Source organism: Drosophila kikkawai, chromosome 3L, assembly GCF_030179895.1.
Source record: "Drosophila kikkawai strain 14028-0561.14 chromosome 3L, DkikHiC1v2, whole genome shotgun sequence".
Lineage (NCBI taxonomy): Eukaryota > Metazoa > Arthropoda > Insecta > Diptera > Drosophilidae > Drosophila > Drosophila kikkawai.
In genome coordinates, this window is record NC_091730.1 from 364,242 (window position 1) to 383,959 (window position 19,718).

At 44.1% G+C, this 19,718-nt stretch overlaps 4 protein-coding genes across 5 annotated transcripts; 3 read left to right on the forward strand and 1 right to left on the reverse strand.

The window, feature by feature from the left end:
- Positions 1–183: 183 nt before the first annotated feature.
- On the reverse strand, positions 184–10,137 carry Ptpmeg (protein tyrosine phosphatase Meg). Its single transcript, XM_070285837.1, has 11 exons — positions 10,042–10,137; positions 9,706–9,943; positions 4,531–4,995; positions 3,882–3,989; positions 3,732–3,824; positions 3,533–3,674; positions 2,629–3,466; positions 1,784–2,463; positions 1,101–1,722; positions 863–1,040; positions 184–799 (listed from the first exon to the last, which is right to left on the reverse strand). The coding sequence occupies exons 3-11, from the start codon at positions 4,681–4,683 to the stop codon at positions 710–712; spliced, it is 2,904 nt and encodes a 967-aa protein (XP_070141938.1). The 5' UTR covers positions 4,684–4,995; positions 9,706–9,943; positions 10,042–10,137; the 3' UTR covers positions 184–709.
- A 671-nt stretch (positions 10,138–10,808) lies between these two features.
- Positions 10,809–14,885, forward strand: mth (methuselah). 2 transcript variants are annotated; one of them, XR_011445010.1, is made up of 10 exons: positions 10,809–10,924; positions 12,234–12,743; positions 12,800–12,950; positions 13,056–13,235; positions 13,295–13,555; positions 13,619–13,790; positions 13,847–14,041; positions 14,130–14,223; positions 14,469–14,565; positions 14,625–14,663. XR_011445010.1 is itself a non-coding variant. In XM_017172346.3 (9 exons), exons 2-9 carry the CDS (start codon positions 12,249–12,251, stop codon positions 14,691–14,693), a joined length of 1,620 nt encoding a protein of 539 aa, XP_017027835.1. In that variant the 5' UTR covers positions 10,809–10,924; positions 12,234–12,248; the 3' UTR covers positions 14,694–14,885. The 2 variants fall into 2 exon arrangements, 1 of the variants encoding a protein (XP_017027835.1); XM_017172346.3 differs by lacking the exon at positions 14,130–14,223 and having other exon boundaries at positions 14,625–14,885.
- A 344-nt stretch (positions 14,886–15,229) lies between these two features.
- On the forward strand, positions 15,230–17,707 carry LOC108078430 (G-protein coupled receptor Mth-like). The gene is made up of 9 exons (XM_070284969.1): positions 15,230–15,364; positions 15,532–15,978; positions 16,041–16,176; positions 16,236–16,412; positions 16,472–16,738; positions 16,800–16,968; positions 17,024–17,218; positions 17,274–17,340; positions 17,677–17,707. The coding sequence occupies exons 1-8, from the start codon at positions 15,335–15,337 to the stop codon at positions 17,338–17,340; spliced, it is 1,488 nt and encodes a 495-aa protein (XP_070141070.1). The 5' UTR covers positions 15,230–15,334; the 3' UTR covers positions 17,677–17,707.
- A 111-nt stretch (positions 17,708–17,818) lies between these two features.
- Positions 17,819–19,409, forward strand: LOC138928287 (odorant receptor 85b-like). Its single transcript, XM_070284970.1, has 5 exons — positions 17,819–18,277; positions 18,338–18,536; positions 18,594–18,882; positions 18,935–19,136; positions 19,191–19,409. Exons 1-5 carry the CDS (start codon positions 17,978–17,980, stop codon positions 19,407–19,409), a joined length of 1,209 nt encoding a protein of 402 aa, XP_070141071.1. The 5' UTR covers positions 17,819–17,977.
- Positions 19,410–19,718: the final 309 nt, after the last annotated feature.

Consider the following 19,718-nt stretch of genomic DNA (forward strand, 5'->3'; position numbering starts at 1 on the left):
TTCTAAACATCGATAAGCTAATTTAGTTAGCAAAACTATTATTTAATTTAATAATAATGAGCAATAAAAATATTTATAATTGAGATCTGTAAACGAAATTTTGAAAAATCCTAAACAACATTTTTTTATTTTTAAATACACATTTTATTGGCGTTTTTTATTAATCATAAATACATTTATTGATTGATTTTGGTGCTAAAATGCTCAAGTTTATTCTTCCTTTATTAAAGGTATAAGGTTTTCGTATTCATATTATCTGTTGCTGTTTGCATATTGTTCTCGACGTAGCGTTGGTTCAGTGTAAATAAATCGCCATTTGTTCCGATGCGCTTTGTATATTTCCTGTTCGATTAGGTAGTTGGTTCAATTCGTTTTTCATTCCGCGGTGGCTTTGTAAAATTTAGAATTGTTTTCCTTGCAGCACTTGCGGCGTGTGATAGATATATGTGTGTATATTTAGGATTAACTTATGAACGGAGCTGATAATACATAATAATATATATAAATATATATATTTATATATAGAGCTGGTAATAGTAATGATATACAATCGTTTTTAATCATATGTCTAAGGGTACTAGATAGATAGAATTAGATGTAAGAAAAAGTTCAATCGTTGTTGTTGTTGTTGGGGCGTTGTAAAGCGGAAGATCGTAGATTGCGTATCTGGGTTAGATTGTCGCAGTCCCCTCTTGTCGTAGTTCCAGTCCTAGTCCTCGTCGTCGTCGATCGCCGCACTGCTGCGAGAGATCTTCGTGTAGGCTGCATAGATGCACTCGCACACGAAGCGATACTGGCTCTGGAAGGAGACGGAATAAGCTTGAACAAGACGCCAGACAAGATCTCCCAGGGATATACTCACCACATTCTGCACCATGCAGGCTCGCTGATCGCGCATGGTTCTCACAATGTCCAGTGGATACACCGGCTCCCGGGCCTCCATCAAAGCCAAGGCGGTGTCCATCAGTATGAGCACGCCGGTGCGTCCAATGCCTGCTGAACAGTGGACGATCACAGGTGGATTGGCGGCACTGATGCATCTACAAGTAGGTCGGAAAAGGTTAAAATCCAGTCCTGAACGCTTCTTCGCAAATACTCACTGATGCACGCTCGTTGATACGGGCGTTTCGTCTTCGGGAGTGGCTCCATTGCTGGCCGCACACTTGCGCTCCCGCATCAGGCCGCCGTTCTCGTCATCCTCCGCATCAGCGTTCATTAGGCGCATTTGCTTGAGGTTCTCTTCAATTTCCTGAAGAAGCGTGCGCTTGCGCGCATTTCGCACTCGCTCCGTGAACTCGAGGAAGAGGTTGGGATCGGAGGGCACGCAGTGGTCGGGCCAGGCCAGGTACTGCATGTGGTGTATGTGCCGCTGCTCGTGCTTGTCGTTCAGCACGAACTCGCGGAAGACGAAGCTGCCCGTTTCGTCCGGCGTCTCGGTAAGGCAGCGCACCGAAAAGCCCTCGGCCAGCTGCAGCTCCTCTCCGGTCACCGGCCAATACTGGTGGCACTTCTGCCGGCCGGCCTCCATTACCGTGGTGAGCATCACGAGCAGGTGGCTGCTCTCTTGCTGAACCATGCGCCAAAAGTCCGTGGTGGTGCTGGCCAGCGGCCCCTGGGTAGCTATATATCGGTTCACACCGCCGGGAATCTCCATGTTCACGTAGTTAGCGTTGATGTAGTCGCCGGTGAGCGAGTTGACCAACGACACCCGTGTGCAGTCATCTGAAATGGCGACTCCACGTTAACACAGACTCTAAATTAGGGTAAAGGTCTTTCAACTTACATGGCGATATGTCACGGTATCGGTTCTTGGGCGCATTGGACGGCTTGCGCGCTTCCGTGATGGCCAGATCGGGATTTTTGCGGTACATGAGCTCATACTGGGCCAGGAGAGCGCCAGAAGCCAGGCCATCGCTGAGCAGGAGCACGCTCTGGTTGAAAAGGGCGTCCCCATCAAGCAGATTCGAGTGCGATCCGGTTTCGTCGCTCTCGGGAACGTACTGGTACATCGGCTCCTCCTCCAGATGCAACGGCATTGAGCTCTGCGGACGCACCGTCAGCAGAAGCTCGCCACTGGCCGTGTTGCGGCAATCACGGATTAAAGCCACCACCTGCTCGTGGCGCAGGCCATGCACCTCGCGTCCGTTGATCATGAGCACCTCGTCGCCCTCGCGAACGCGGGGTGTGCAACGGTCGGCAGGCGTGTGCGGCACCACCTTGGATACCTGAACGGGATGGCTTAGGTTTACACCGCCCTTCACATTAAACCCGTAGCGTCCGTGCTCGTCGGCCAGCAGCCTTATGGTGATGAGGTCGCTGCCACTTTCCGGCTGGCCCACAGCGTCAGCGATTGTGGTGGGCAGCAAGATGGGGCTGTGCTTGCCGGAGCTGTAGGCAGGTGGCATAGGGGAGGGTGAGGCCGACTCAAATCGCCTTGTACACTGCTCGCTTAAGCCCACCTCGCTGAAAAGATTTCATATTTATGTTAGCTTAAATGGATAGAAAAATCAAGAACAAAGAATATCAACAATTTTTATAATTTATAGGGTCGAAAATGACCGTTTCAGAGAATTTCAAGCATCTGACTAAAATTAGCCTGCAAGGGTATTAAAATATATAAAAACTCACAGCTGGATGTCGTACTCGTCGCTCTGCTGCTCCCAAGCCTTCCGTGGCATCGAGTCGGCCTCCTTGGAGGTAACCTTACCGCTCGCCTTGGTGATGGTCAGAATGGTGCCTCCGGCGGCCGCGGAAGGCTTACCATTGTGAGAGGCAGCGCTCTCGGAGCCACTGTGCTGCTGCAGGGGCGTGCCGCCCGAGGAGCCCGATGTGCCGCCAACGCCTCCTGCCGCGAATCGCTTGCTGGGCGAGCGTACAAACACCTTGTGGATGCGGCCGCGCTGCTTCGACTCCTGCACTGCCTGGAGCTCGGTGCGGCCGGAATAGTAGAACTTGCTGCCCAGACTTATGTTGAGGAAGCGCGAGAGCCGGTGCGGCCGCTTCAGACGGAAGAAGCTATGGTGCTCCACGCAGGACTTCCATAATGCCTTTGCGTGCTTGTGGCTAAGCATCCCGAAGCCCAACAGAGTGTCGTAGCTCTCGCTGGGCTCGCGGCGGAGCTGGATGAAGAAGTCCTTGCGTTTGAACGACACCTTCACCATCTTGCTCCACGAGAAGGTGTTGATCCGGAGCGAGTGCTGGAAGACGAGCAGCCCCACCGCCGACACGCCCAGCTGCAGCTCCTTGCCATTGGAGTCGGTGGCGCTGTGCAAGTCAATGCCATACAGCTCCAGACGCTTTGCGTGCTCCAAATAATTGTACTCGGCGTCCGCCGGCAGCTGGCCGCGATGCAGCTTGTGCAGCTCGCCCACCTTGCGCTCCGCCTCGGGCGTCTGGTCGCACAGCAGCTGCAGGCCGCTTAGGTAGCCCACCTGGTGCTCCGACGCATTGAAGTCCCCCAACTCCGCTGTGGGAGGAGACATTGGGATACAAATTAAACACCTGATGTGAGAGAGTCAAGGGATGCACTTACACTGCACCGTGTAGCTGGCAAGCAGGCACTGGGTGTTGCTGGAGCATGGCAGCTTGCCCAGCAGAATGTAGCGCTTGATCTGCAGATAGAACTGATAGCGAGTGAACTCCTCCTGTAAGCGGCTCGGATCGCTTACAAAGAACTGTGGGGAATAGGCAGTTTATAAGATCTGTAAGGATAGGGGCCAATACAAGCTCACCTTAACCCTAAACTGTAATAATGGAACGGCATTGTTGTCCAGGCCAACGCTGCTGCATTGCTTCTTGAACTGCTTCTGGGCATCGACCCATCTCTGCGGGGAAAAAAACAGAGTTAAAAGATGTTTTGAGATACAGTTGGAGGGACTTACCACAACATCGTCCGGCTTCTCTGGGAAAAGTAGGCCGAAATAGTCCCTTTCGGATAGCTCGAGATACTGAAAGACCTGATCCAACAGCTCAGAGCCTTTTGCACGTTTCTACAAAAGAATGGGATAAGAAGGCATTATTTCTCAGCCCCAAAGCCCCTGTATTCAGATATCTGCCTAGGAAATCTTATGGCGCATTGCTCCCCCCCACTTTCTGCGATGCAATTACAGCGATTAAACGCCTTCAATTTAATTGCAATTTCAGTAGACAGATTTTGTCCCGATTATAATTTTCATCTCCGCAGCACACACTCGATCATCGTCGAGGTGAAAAGAAAGCGAAACCTCGGATGGAGCTGGAGATTGGGAAGCAATGCGGACAAGTGCGTGTCTGCGATGCTAGCTGAGATGAAGAAAGCGAGCTCGAGTGCGCAGATAAAAATGAATAAATGAATAGCGATGATTAGCAGAAAACTTTCTTTGTTTTGACTATATTTCGCATATTGAATAATTATGCGCATGGCTAATGGAACTCTACGAAGCAGCAGAGGAAATCCTCTCCTGACTCAATATCAACACATTCAAATACTAGTTTGAAGCAGAAACCCCCCCACTCCTTGGCTGTTTCTAGGCCTAATGGGTGGGTTGTTACCTCGATCCGAAAGGTGTGCGTGATGTCATCTAGGAACAGGACGGTGACGCATTGCTGCCGTTGCGGGTTCTTCTTGTCGCGCGCCAGTTCTGTGCCGCCTCCACGAAGGCGGAAGGTTCTGCTCAGGTTTCTCAGTCGGAAGCGCTCAAACATGACCGAACTCCATGCTGCACTGCCGACTGCTCACTGGATTTGGTTTTGGATTCGTTTTCGAATTTCTAGGCTCCGGGCGGTACGTGTTTCACGTGTCTTTCTTGGAGGGCGCTCTGATTGCGGAGAAGTTCCTTGCGATGGGGCCTCTCCTCTGGCTCGGCTTCTTCTGTTGTTTATTCGATAAATTGGCAAGAGTATTTAGTGTGTATTATTGTTTGTTTTGCAGGTGGCTGGCTTGCTTTTGTTTCCAGTTAACTTGGCTGCCTCCTCCTTTGGCTCCCTTTCATGTGGATGGATTGGATCTCTGATTGACTGCAAAGGGAGAGGGAAAGGTGGTGGGTGAATAAAACGCTTCTAGCAGTTGATGAAGGCAAAAGTGTTCGTTCCGGCCTCTTCCTGTTTAGATGTTTATTTTGACTAGTTGTTATTTTATGTCCTTCCTAACAACCAGTGGGGTGACCCCTACTCCGATATCAACGCCCGTTTCAAAGCACCTTTCCCGGCCAGAAGATGGTGAATTTTTTCACGTATGGCAAACCCAGACAAACAAACCAAGCAGTGAAGCTAGCGACTGACTTCGTCGTCGTCGTCGTCGGTGACAATCGACAAGTGCAGGGTGACTAATCATTTGTCTTTCAGGTCTTTCTTCGGTTCCCCCTGAGTTACCTTCTTCCTAACCACTTGGGTCGGTCAATGGAAAGCCCAGAATATAACTGTTGTCAAACTAGCAGAGTCGGCTGTTTTATGGGAGTATGAGGGGGCCAAGTACTAAAACACACTCATTGTACATTTTAGCACTCGGGAAAAAGATTCGATTTTCTGGAATGCTAAATGCTTAGGTGACCGGTTATCCTTTTTTTGAATTTCTCCATTCAAAATAAGTTATTTTTTATGGCTATTCGAGGGAGATAGCTCTTAGCGCGTCTCTTAGAAACTCGAACCGACTTTGTTTTTCGCAGTGCAGTCGCCACAAACCTTCTTCTTTCGCTGATGATTGATGTACCGTGTAATTGGCTTAAATGCTCTTCACTAATATATACACACAGCCCTAAGTATCTGTGTGTGCATAATTGCAAACGTAAACACACAAAAAGCAAACGCGAACAGAGTCTTTTACCTTTCAACCTTATTTTCCCGCAAACGTTGGCGTTTTCTTCCTCTAAACTGGGTTAAAACCGCTTTTGTTGAGCTTCTCGAAGCGGGCAGCGATTGAAGAGTGGGAAATAGTGTTTTTTTTCATACAGTTGTCAGTAATTATCAGACTGGGGATAACTAGCTAGTTGCCTTGAGTCAGTGGCCGCCTTTTTGGGCTGATGATCGAACGACACCCAACCCAGGGGTCAATAGTTATCGGAGGCCAAAGCGCACAAAGCCTTTTATCGAAATGAAAATGAAAATGAGGCATTCATCGGTTACTTTTTATAATTCTTTCCGACGCCAAGAGCCTTGTGTATAATTTGTTCGCTCTCTTGGACAGACACACATGGAAAGAGAGCGCAATTGTCGCAAGTAGTAAAAATATCTCGGAATAGGGAGAGATTGTTCGGTGTTCTATAAAAATAATACATTTCCGGACCGTTGCCAGGCGAGAGAGACAGATGGGCAGTCGATCTAGCACTTAGCCAGAGAAATGTGCGCATTATCAATGACATGTAGATAATTTATGTGGTGGCACAAGGAACTCACAAAACGGGCAATAAATAAATCCGGCTTTAAAAAAGCAAAGTGATTGGGCTCACCCTGACTTTGGGGCCCTTTTGTTCCGTTCCGTTCCCTCATAGACACTTTCCTTGATTCATTATCAGTTGGTGGTAATTATAAGCGTAAACTTGAAGCTTGCTAGCGCGATGGTTCGATAATATTAGTATAGTATAGGTACAGTAGCCACTCTACAATTTTTAAGAGAATGATTGGAGACCGTACATATAAATTGGAGCCTGATAACAAAAAAATATAATTAATTTCGTTTCGATTGCTTAAAATATCCTTCAGATCATTAACTACAAACAACGCTGTATAGTGTTATAGTTTACTATAAACACTTTTTTTTTTTTTTGCTGCACTGTATTTCACTTGGTTATCAACAGGTTGGCAAAAGAAAAAAGGAAAAAAAGCACAACAGACACACATTGGGAATATTATTAAAAACAAACAAATGGAGGACGGTTTACGTCATTCTCTGACGCCCACGAGACGGGGTTACGACAATACCTGGAGCTGTGTGGAACGGGAAGCGAGAGCGTCGAGAATTGAGGCGGTGGTGCTAAAGAGGTGGTCACCATATTTGTGGGGAAGCCATGACCACTGGTCAGTTCGGATTCCATGTACGGCCAGGGCAGCTTGTCAATGAGTATACTACGTACTACAGAGTTTTCATTATGAAATCGAAATCGAAATGGTCAACACACACACCTAGGCGAGGCGACATATCCATGGTATGGAGTGACCGACCGACCGCTCGCTCAGTGCCCTCTTCCTATGTTTTTCGGTTCGTTGACCGACTTTCCGCGGACAATAATCGCTGCGACACATACATATGTACATATTTGCATATGCAAACGCTATCTCAGTGCCTGACCAAATTACGGTCTGGGGGCAGCTTCGGCCTTTTTCTGCGGCTCTTTCTTTGTTCGCTGCTCTCGGAGCGGGATGTAGCTCTTGCCAAACCAGTTAAAATCTGCAGCACTTTCTTAGGGCAACTAACCACATGACCTCTGAAGCCTCTTGAGATCAACGGTGGATTGTCGTCGAGGCTGTTTCCCAATCAAAGAAACCATGTCATTCCAAAGGCCAGGGCTTGACAAGGGCAACCGGAGCAGCACAATGGATCCACACTGTGATGTAATGGAAACCGCAGACGTGGATAACTTCTAAGGAAGCGAAACTCGAGAAACCCAGCCGCCAGCCACAAGGAAAACAACAAAGCCTAGGCCAAACAAAGCAGGCGACAAGATAAGCTTTCCACATGCGAGTGGAGGAGGAGCAGGCTTTGGGCAGGGGGACAACCAGATGTCACTCCATTTCAATTACTCGGCACATCCTTCAAGCATACTTCCATTTTTATAACGCTTTCGATGCCTGGCAACCCCAATATAAGTCAAAGCAAAGAAATTACCTAAATGGGAAGGATTGTCCTGCATGCTAAAACAAAATATACTGTAAATCTACTTTATAAAAAATATACATTAATATATAAAAATTATAAGTTCAAGTTACAATTAAAATATCCTTCCGCGAAGACTGTATTTTCAATTAAAATTTACTTTTGTGTACAGTTTGCATATACATATAAATTATGTAAAATTTACCCCTGAAATTTCCTGATTTAAAGTGCTTTTTAATGGAGCTCTCTGCTGTCCATAAAAATATGGTCAGCACCCCCAAGTTTGTGCCCTTCGTGTTTATCAATCTAACCCGCAGCCTGGCTTCAAATAGAATTTTCCGGTGGCAGGGGCCAGGGGTTGTGATCCACCTGGTTGGGAAATGGCTTTCTCTGTACGGGAGGAGGTCACTGCCTGACTGGAAAGCAGGTTACTCCCCCGATTGATTTCCTCTCGTGCCGAGGACGCATCAATTACGCTGGCCTGGAATTAATTATCGGCTGGCGTATGCATTTGCTGCTGCTGCTACTGCTGGTGGGGCTAATGTTGCTGCCCAGGGTTGCCATGTGTGCGCACACACCGCGAAGGGGGTGGCCCGAGACGGGGCTTAGTGTGTCCAAGGCGGGGTTTAGTCCGCTTATCGTTGTTTGCCTTTTAATTTTTATTGCTTCTGCGAAGAAGGGCCGGGGGAGGGGCATGGGAGGGGAGCGAGCACATGCACAGCACACCCCGTGTGTATTTGTTCAGTGCTCAGCATTCCGCCTATGCTATTTTCGTGTTCATATTCCACATGCAGCCCAGTCCCCGGCGGAAGACTCAAGACCCGGGCGGGCGACAGTTATATACACACACAACCAAGAACGCATTCACTCGCACAAAAATGAGCAATGCCTTCGTGTTGAAATTGAAATCCATTACAAGTTCAATTGTTTTATGAACGATTAAAAGAAACTAAAACTAGAACTTCGGTCAGATTTAATAAAAAAAGGTGTCCTAAAAGCAATAAAAATAAAGAAACTATGAAATCTGGGGCGATTTTTATAATGTATAATTTTTATTTTAAATGAGACATTTTTCCCAATTTTAAGGGCATAAAAAATTTACCAGCAAAACAAGTGAAATTTGTCTGTTAATTAAAAAAGAATCTAATTAAAGCCAATCAGAAAAAACGTTCCGAGCTGGAGAAAAGTAGAAAAATTAACCCTAAAAAATTGTATTTATTTTGCCTTGCGTTGTTTTTATGGTGCGTTGCCTTAAATTTATAGAATCTTTTTGTTAATTTTAGAAAATGTTCTTAATTCTACAGAATTTTACAGTGCAGATCTCAGCTGATTTGTTTTCCCTGCCCCTCTCTTTATGACCCTACCTCTCGCCGGCCCCTTATAAACCATTACCATACGTAAGAATACTCCCTTTACTTTCACCGTTCATCTTTTGATTGGGGTTAATTCGCTGCTGCTGTTATTATTGTTTGGCCTAGCAAACAGTTTTATGACAGTTAACTGGATGGGCGAATCTGAGCCGGGTGGAGTTTGGGTATGACAGTAACAGTTAATTGACGATTTGTAAACACAATAAAAGATTAATTGCGACAGAGGGAGACAGGAAAACAGGAGCGAGAGCTGGCTGCAGCATCTTCGCTATCCTCTTTCCTCCTATCTGCAGCCTTTGCCACTTCCTCCATTGCACTGCTATACGTGCGGCTTACGAGATGCAGGCAAGGCATGCATGTGTGTGTACAAGTAACGTCTTGCCCTCTCGCTCGCGCTTGCAGCAAAATAAGGAAGAGACTGACAGGCTGAGTAGGCGGCATGTGCGGGTGTGCAAGCGAGCGGAAGGGAAAATCAAGATGAAGAATAACAATAATTACGGTACGGGAAGGAGTTAAAACACCACAGAATCTTAGATTAAGCTGACTTACCTCTGGTTATTGAGCTTTCCCTGTCTGTCTCTTGAGCTGTACTTGCACAAAGTAGATTTATAAATATTCCGTATAACTCTCGTATATGTGCCTCCTTTCTTGTTTTATTTAACAAATTGCCGAGTTTCTTTCAACTCGGGGGCAGCATAGAACTAACACATGCACAAAAACGCGTTCACGGACACGGATAGCGAGACTCGCATACACACACACACAGCAGCCGCTTCGTGGAAGTCAACTTAAAATGAAAAAAAAACGCAATCAAAACTCACGGATTAGGTCGAGAATCGAACTTAGTGGTTGCGAGTTATCTTTTCAAAATTTAATCGGACTCACTACACGGGTAAGCGCAAAAACGGAGGAAACGAAAACAAACCGAAAGAAACCGAAACGATTGTGTTTGTAATTAGCAACAGTGTTGCCAGATGGCTCCCCCTGAAAAATCTCAAAAGGAGAGTTATCGATGTATCGCAAAACACAAATGGAAATGGTATGACCGTCTACTTTCTGAAATGGCAGATACAGGAAGTAAAGGTGGCTGATGTTCACAGTCATCAAAGTTTTATAATGGTAAAAAGAAATAAATAGAAAAAAAAACAGTCTAGGTTTAGCGGTTTGGTGAAATTGTCAAAATATACTAGTGTCTAAAAAATCATGCACCTAGGATTTTTCAAAACATCCGTGCGTTTATAATTCCCTTTCCAAATTTGTTTTTTTTTTTTTAATTTTTAAAATTTATAAATTTTATGTTAATTTATTTTACAGATTAAAGTTAAAACATAAAAAAAAAACAAAATAAAAATTAATAAAGTCAAATGGCATTACTTTTAAATCGAAACAATATTCTGTGTTATTTTTTGTAATGGGTTAATATATGTACATATGTTTTTGCATAGCTTAACTAAACGATTTTTACAGTAATGTAAACTTTATATTACTGAGTATAGAATTTATCAGACAAGTATATGTAGGTTAAAAAGTAACTTTAAAATAATTAAAATTGTTGTACAATTCTGCATTTCTGTCTTCTTATGATTCCAATCTGTATGATTGTATCTATGTACATATCTGGCAGAAAATGTCTGCAAAAGAAAGAAAGGAACAAACAAACTCGTTTCATTATCATCTTCCCAGTGGCAGTCGGGCTGAAGTGAATCATGGATCAGTTCATAAAGAGTCGTCGGAGGCGGAGGTGCATTATAATCCTTGGACTCCGTGTGTATGTATATACAAATCATTTTTTATTTTTTTATTGTTGGCGCTCGGTTCCTTGGAATAGGGATCACTTTGCCAAGGCCAAGAAGTTTGCCAATTTTTATTTGGTTCAGTGACCGCCGTTTTTTTTTGCATAGCTTTGAATTCGTTTGAGTGGAAACATATGCCACACATGGTCTATGAGTATATTGAGTTTACACTTTAAGAATTTCTGTGATCATGTTGTTTTAGTAGAAAATATTATTTATAAATATAAATAATAATAAATAATAAATAAATAATAATAAATATATAAATAATAATATATATAAATTATTAATAATAATTATTATCACATTATTTATTAATATTATTTATAATTTAATTAATATAATAAAATATATATATTTATAAATGTATTAATATATATATTTATATTTATAATATATAAAATATAAATAAAGATCCATATAATTCTACATATAAATAAATTTCCAAGAAATTAATTAATCACGAGAATAAAGTTTAATTAGAGGCGTGCGTGGTATCGTTTCCCTTTATAGACTGTTATCACTGTGAGTCAGTAGCTTAACATAACACTCTCTTTGCTAAAAAAAAAATAACGATATAATTTTTTCTCTCCGCCAATTATATACAATGAACAAAGAGCTAAGCATATAAATAAACAGGAAATCGTTAATAGCAAAGCATGTTTGTTAGCTTTTTTTTTAAATATTCCCTAACAAATATTTCGCGAATTCGCCGAACTAATTTTTTAGTGCTTGAATTAATTTGTATTCAGAACCATTCGTTAACATTCTGGATAAGCGGACTATGGGGCCCCTAAGACAAACTGCATTTAAATATTGAAAAAAAAACACGTTCAAATGTTTGAATACACAAATATCTAAAAAAATTTTAATACAATTTTTTCGCAGTTGAACGTTATAAAAAAATCACACAATTTAAATTTTAGTAAAAACTCAGTTCAGGAGTCATGTCAATAACAATTCACATGCTTGTGTATTTTCAGGGGAGGGTATACTAGGTATACAAGCTTCCTAAATTCAGCTTCTCTTTATTGTTTTATTAAATATTTTTGTTTGCCACTTTTATGTTGTTTTTGTTTTTCATACAAGAATAATCTTCTAATGTCATATAATCTATAGAGTTCGGGGAAAATGAAATTAATGTTCTTGTTGATTGGCAACTGTACGTATGTACAAATTTTTATACGTGCATATTGGTTGTCTTGAATTTAATGCCGATTTCCAAGAATAAATGCAAAGACTTGAACCTCCCACAGAATTGAAATGGGTTTCTTTCATTTGCAGACTCTTGGCGTATAAATGCGGTTGTTCGTAGTGCTCTTATGGGTGCTGGTACTGCACCAGACATTGGCCGATATTCCCGATTGCGACGACCTTGATACTGTGGAACTCTCGGCCAGCCAGAGGCTTCCCAATGGTTCGTATATCTACGAGGGTATCCTCATTCCCGAACGGTTAACGGGGGAATATGACTCCAGACCTTTACCGGACGACTCCAAGGAGTCGGTGAACAGGCGGCACTGGCGGGGATGTGTCTGCAAGTTGAAGTCATGTGTCCGGTTCTGTTGCCGTCACGATCAGATAATGAAGAACGGTGAATGCACTGATACCAAGGAGAAGGAGCTGGCCCAGATCGATCCCTACTTAAATGTGACCAACGCCAACGGTTTGGAGGTGAAGAGACACTTCCGCACCGATCTAATTCTCCAGACGGATTTTCACATTCCCTGTAGTAGTAGCAACCTGTACCCTCTCGACAACAGGGTGGAGGGCAATAACTACACACTGTATGAGGTGGGTATTGTGATGTTCCATTTCGCGGCGCTTAACCTATATGTATTGTCAACCAGAACGGAACCATCCATCGACATATGGACGGCGTACAGATGAACAAGAGCGAGTACTGCATTCAGCACAATCAGCTCGATGACAAGGATCCTCAGTCCCGCATCGTACCCCACTACTGTGTGCAAGATGAGCCAAAGACGGCACAGACAGTGGGTAAGCTATGAGAATTCAAAACCTATGAGACCATTATTTTGTTAGCCTTACCCAGTTTTTTATATTTCCTTTGCCTACACTTATTTCCACCACTTCTCTCCGTAGTGATGATAATATCTCTGATATGCATGATCCTTACTATCGGCGTGTACATGTGCGTTAAGAAGCTGCACCGCAATCTGCAAGGAAAGAGCTTCATCTGCTACATGTTTTGCTTGTTCATGGGGTTCCTTATCCTGCTACTGGACTTGTGGAAGTTAACGGACGCGATCTGTTTCACGGCAGGTACTTTGAGTTGACCGGAAACCCTGAACTCATCTAACCAAGTCATGTCCCTTTGACAGGTTACTTGGGCTATTTCTTCGTTATGGCCGCCTTCTTCTGGCTCTCCGTTATCAGCTTTCACCTGTGGAAGGAGTTAGGCGGTAACTCCAGCTCCCACAATCGGTTCCTGCCAAATAACCTATTCCTGGCCTTCAACGGATACGCCTTTGGCATGGCGGCGATCCTGACCTTAATCATTTTTATATTAGATGCGTTTGTAGCTAAAGAGGATAACCTAGACTGGATGCCTCTCGTGGGCTATTACACCTGCTGGATCAATGGTGAGTTCGGTTCACATTTTATGGATTTTCAAATTGAGCTTTCAATATTTTCTCCCCCCGTAGCTGTGGACTCGTCCGCCATGCTTTATTTCTATGGACCCATGTTGGTGCTGATCGCCTTCAACATGACCATGTTCATCCTGACGGCCATTCGCATCGTGGCGGTGAAGAAGGAGCTGACGAAGTTCGCACAGCGTCAGGAGCGGACGAAGAAGCTCAACTCGGAAAAACAGACGTAGGCTTGATCAAAAAATGTATCTACTGCCCTATCTATTCTAATCCGTCGAACAGTTACATATTCTTTCTGCGCCTCTTTGTTATCATGGGCATGTCGTGGAGCCTTGAGATAATCTCCTATTTGGTGCGGAACAACGAATTCTGGAAGACGGTTTTCACAGCGGCTGACATTTTGAACTGGTCCCAGGGCACAGTAATATTTGTGCTGTTTGTACTGAAGCGCAGCACTTTAAAACACTGCATGGATCGGTGAGTAGTCTGAGTAGATTGTCCCGGAAGCTAGAGTAACCAGCAACCTCCGGGTACTGTCGTGTTATTGAAATTCTTGCCTGAGCAGCATTAGGGGTAGGAGCAAGGAAGCGGAGGCCGAAGCCAGCGGGGAAGATATCTCGCTCGAGGAGACGCAATTAGCTCCGAGTCTCCTGTAATAGGTAAACTGTACTGAACTGCTTCTAACTGCTAACTTGGTGCTGGAGAATGTACTATCTACTATCGACTGTGACTAATTATTGGGTTCTATGTTTGGATGCACTTATAGTTTCTCTGACCAGCTTGATGTTGTCGTGTTCTGTGTGCCTTGTTATGTTCCTTCCTTTAACTTGAATGTAGCACGTTGAAACTTAGACTATATATCCTGCATTTTTCTTTCATATTTATAACGATTCTTCCCCCCCAGGCCGGTGAAACAGAATAAGTTTAGCGGTTGCAGCATAAAGTCATGCACAGGTGGAAGTTCGACTAACCGATATACCTATAAGCTCAACTCGATCCAGGTAAAGCGTCTTACAACTACCAAAAATTGCTATTACGACTACAAAGAACCTTCCTGCAGGTGGCACACTCAATAGGTAAACAATCGGAAATGCAAGTTGAATCCTTATGGGAAAAACCAGAAAAATAAGGAGGCACGGGTAACGACCAAGTAAGATCAGCCAAAGACTTGTACGAGAATCTCTTAACTATGTTCAAGTACCTCTTAAGTATACATCTCTATTTACATACTCGAGTTTTATAAACAGACTTACTGTAGAGATAAGCCACCGAAGAAAATTGCCTTTTATAATGTAACTAATACAAATAATATTATTCTAAATGTTTGTTTTATTTATTACCATTTATTAGAATCTGCGTAAAAAAACCCAAAGCTAGGAAAAGTAAATAATGAATCCTGGAAGTGAACGTAGCCAAGTTCAAAGGCTTTCTGAAAAATTTCAGGGGTTGAAAGAGCCGTAGGCTTTATTCTCAGGAAACTTGCAGATGAAGTATACAATATTTAATTATTTAATAATCCTCATCAAAAGACTTTAAAGATAAGATTATAAGCTTTCTTAACTCTCACATTTTATAGTGATTTAAGCTCTCCCTTTGTGTTTTACCCGTCACACTGATACGAATTTCCAAAAATTTGATTATTTCAAAATATGTGTTTATGTGCAATCAGTCAGTAAGCATAATCAAGATCTGGAGCAGCAGCCGCCGCTATATCTTGGCCTCACTCACAAATTTATATTTCAGTTCTTTCAAAGTCGTAGGTTCGGAATCATGTGCAACTGCTGTACAACGATGTTTTTAGTAAGTTTCCCAATTCCAATATATTTCCCAGTTTTTATAGTCCTCTAGGGAGTAATTAAAATTCGCTCAAAACAAAAGTTGGATAGGCTTTGGATTTTGAAATGAAAGTAAATAGGATTCAAAGTTAGATTTAAACTGGTTGCCTCACTACTCTTTCCGCAATCCAGATGTTGTGGATATTCTTTTTAGCAACTGCAGATAAAACAGGTGCTGATATCGCAGGCTGTGACTATTTTGACACTGTCAACCTCAACGAGAGTCTGAGGTATCCAAACGCCTCGTATTTGTACGATGGGCGTCTTCTTATTCCCGCTGAGCTTACGGCTGAGATCGATCACAAAGAGCTGCAGGATGGCACCAGAGTTCCGGTGGAAAGACACATGCGGGGATGTGCCTGTAAGCTGTTCACCTGCCTACGCCTTTGCTGCCAACTGAATCGGACCCTGGATAATGGCCGTTGCAAGCCAAGCGCTAAGCAGAGTCAAATTCTAGAGGTCATTCACCAAAATCGCTCTGGGTATATCCTTCAGGACGATCTCCCTATGCCGTGCGATGATGTGCAACCGTTCTACGAAACATTGAAACCGGAGCTGCATGTTCGGACACAGTCGCGTCATTAATTTTTAAAGCTCTGAATTAAAGTTGGTTCTTTTAAATTAATTCCTTCGGACAAAAGTTCGACGAGTCAAACAGACGGCTCTTCTGTGTCCATCCTTACAAAATCTCTGAGGAGGACGTAGACATCATCAAAATAGTTTCCCACAACTGCACCATATCCATTGAAGATCCCCAGAAGATGGGAAAAACTATTGGTAGGCTATGATGGAGTAAGGAAGAAGGATATGCACATATTATTACATCTATTTTGCAGCGCTGCAGCTATCGCTGGTTGGTCTCTTATGCACGATCTGCGTGTATCTTTTTCTGGAGGAACTGCAGAATCTGCACGGCCAGTGCTTCATCTGCTTCATGATCTCACTCTTCATTGGCTTCCTTATGCTCTTGCTTGACCTGTGGAATCTATCGCGCAACTATTGCTTGACGGCAGGTATAATTCCTCAGTGCTTAAGGATATCCAGGATAATCTATCGATGCTTTGGTCTGCAGGCTATCTGGGCTACTTCTTCGTCATGGCCGCCTTCCTGTGGCTCTCCGTCATCAGCTTGGGTCTGTGGAGTACCTTCTGCAGCAGTGGGGTCCAGGCGCGTAACCGGCATTCAACCAAACGCTTTGTTGTCTGCAACGCCTTTGCCTGGGGAGTGGCGGCGGTACTCACTGGAGCTATATACCTCATCGACAAGTTAGTTAACTCTTCGCAGGAGAATGAGGAGGTGTGGCTGCCGGGAGTGGGTCACTTTACCTGTTGGATCAATGGTGGGTTAGCATGAGCTCAACTTTCCTGCGGATTTTGTTATACATTTTCATAAATTTATAGTCTCCAGCTGGTCCGCCATGATTTATTTCTATGGTCCGATGGCAGTGTTGATCGCATTTAATCTGGTCGTGTTTGCCTTGACGGCCCATCGTATTATGGTGGTGCAGAGGGAGCTTCGGAGTGTCCACAGACAGGACAAACAGCGGAAGTTCCAATCCGACACTCAGACGTAATAAGCTTCTATAGTGAATGGCTTGCCATGACCCTAAACTCTCTCCTCACAGTTACAGCTTCTTCCTGCGCCTCTTTATCATCACTGGCGTCTCGTGGAGCTTGGAAATAATCTCCTACCTAGTGCAGAACGTTGAAGTACTGAGGGAGATATTCCTGGTGGCCGACTACTTTCATTGGTGTCAGGGTATCATTATTTTTGTCCTGTTCATTCTGAAACCCAGAATCCTGCGGCTGTGCAAAGAAAGGTAAGTACTATGGGCTTTATTTCAAAGTGAAAATAAGAACACAGTCTTAAAGTAGAAATAGGAATCGTGATACTGACTTTTCCAAAGATGAGATGACGTCCCTTGATGGGGCTTTGACATAGGTAAATCCCTGGGTTTGCATTATATTTTGTGGTGCTAGAAATTTGGGTCTAAAAACTAATACTTTGTGATTGTTCTAACACGCAAGTCTATATATGTCGCATTTATTTGTCCTTGTTGAATTGTTATTGGCTTTTGTTTTATTTTAAATTTGTTTAGATTTTTAAAAATGTTTTTATGGTGCTAGAAATATGGGTTGAAAAACTTGTACTATGTTATGGTACTAACACGCAAGTCTCTATATGTCGTTTTTATTTGTCCTTGTTGAATTGTTCCTGGCTTTTATGTTTTATTTTAAAATTGTTTAGATTTTAAAAATGTTCTCTTCTTCAATCCAGGTATGCCAGTTGCATAACGGAGGAAATCAACAGATAACAGAAAGTTTCAATGAACTAGTTTTAAGATTTTTTTATAATAAATATTAAAAGCAAAGCATTCGGTTCTTTACTATTACCATTCCTTATTTCCTTGTAACCCCAACACTGCCCAATATATCGAAAGTGGTCACACGAGTTTCTAACGATGTAATCCAACCAATCCAATTACTGTCTGCGAGTCACGCCCCATATGCCATAATATAAAGAGGAAAGCTCTATAAAAGGTAGCCTGCTGTAAGTGGAGCCTTCATCTATTGGCAAAATGAGCAGGCTGCAGGAAGTGACCCAGCGGATATGGGCCTCCGATGTGGATACGGGAAAGATAGGCTCCTTAGAGTTGAACGCGTGGCTGGCTCAGCTTACGGGAATACCGCTGGTAGGCCTCCGACCAGAGTCGAGGATCCAAAGGTTGGGCATTCTGGTTCGCAGCTTCTTCATCTTGCCCTGCCTCTTCTGCTACGTGTGCTTGGAGATCTATGACCTTGTCCTGAACTGGGCGGATGTGGACGTTATGACCCAGAACGTGCTGATGACACTCACCCACGTGGGCTACTGGGTCAAGGTGAGGGCATAGGTGTTTCCAAGTGCTGCTCTGACATTGGTAAGGATAATGTGTTTGCAGGTGCTGAACACCTTTCACCATTACGAAGAGATCAAGGAGATTGTCAGGCAGCTGAGCTGCCTCACCAGGGCCTGCGTGCTGTCTGGCCGCCAGAGGAGCACCTTTCATGACGTAGAGGTGGAGAACAAGCTGGTTTGTCTGATGTACTTTTGCCTGGTTGTGTTCTCCTCGTCAACGGCCATGGTCATGCTACTTGTCGGTGAGTCCGAATGGGTGTGATTCCACCTAGGCCTGATTTACTCTTTTCCGGGGGCAGTGCCCGATGAAATGGCCGGGCAGCGGTTTCCGTTCCGCGTCCAGATGCCTGGATACCTGCCTCCGCTGGTACAGCAGCTGTACATGGGCCTGAGTGTAATCTGGATCTCCTGCGGCATTCCCACTATCGACAACATGAACGTTCTCTTGATGAATCAAATCTGCCTGCACTTAAAGGTGCTCAACATGGCCTTTGATGTCTTGGAAAGGGATAAGCAAGGACAGCGGCTCCAGGTGGACCCTCACAGCTGGCTCCAGTCGATCGTCCAGTACCATTGCAGCCTGATTAGGTGAGATTATGCGTTTTCCTTGACTCCTAATTCGTACAGTTACATCCTGCAGGCTACGTCAGCGCGTGGAGCGGGTGTACCGCCTGCCTATGATGTTCCAGTTCGTGTCCTCCCTGGTAGTGGTAGCCATGACGGTGTTCCAGATGCTCGTCGGCGATGGTTCCAACAGCTCGATGCTCGTCTACTTTATGCTCAGCGGCGTGCTCTGCCAGATTTTCCTCTACTGCTGGTTCGGCAACGAGGTCTTCGAACAGGTGAGTCTGTGCTACCAATGTCTTTGGTTATACAGGACACTCCTCATTCCGCAGAGCAAGACGCTGTCAAGCTCTGGATTCCGCTGCGACTGGCTCCAGTTTGATGTTCGATTCAGGAGGTGCCTGGTCATCTTCATGGTTAACGCGGACCGTCCCTTTTTGTTCACCGCGGGCGGATTCATGGGTCTGACCCTCACGAGCTTCACCAACATCCTGAGCAAGTCCTATTCGGTAGTGGCGGTGCTGCGTCAGATGTACGGCAGGTCACAGTAGAGGCTGGCTTCTGGATCAAAAAGGAAGTTGGCTACCGTTATCTCTATATATTTCAGCTAACGACAATCCTGTTAAATAGAAGTATATTATTCGAATCTCTGCGTAAGCTGTCGATACAAAAATGTCAGAAAAGGTAATTGACTGTGGGTGTCCCTCCAATCTAGGGCGGAAGTTTGTTTAACCTTATCGGAAAAACAAAAGGCTCTGATAATTGGCCATCATAAAAAGTGTTTACATATTTTGTGATTGTTTTCGGCGTGTAACCTGCCATTAGCTGATACCTATCATTATATCATTATACAGTTAGGG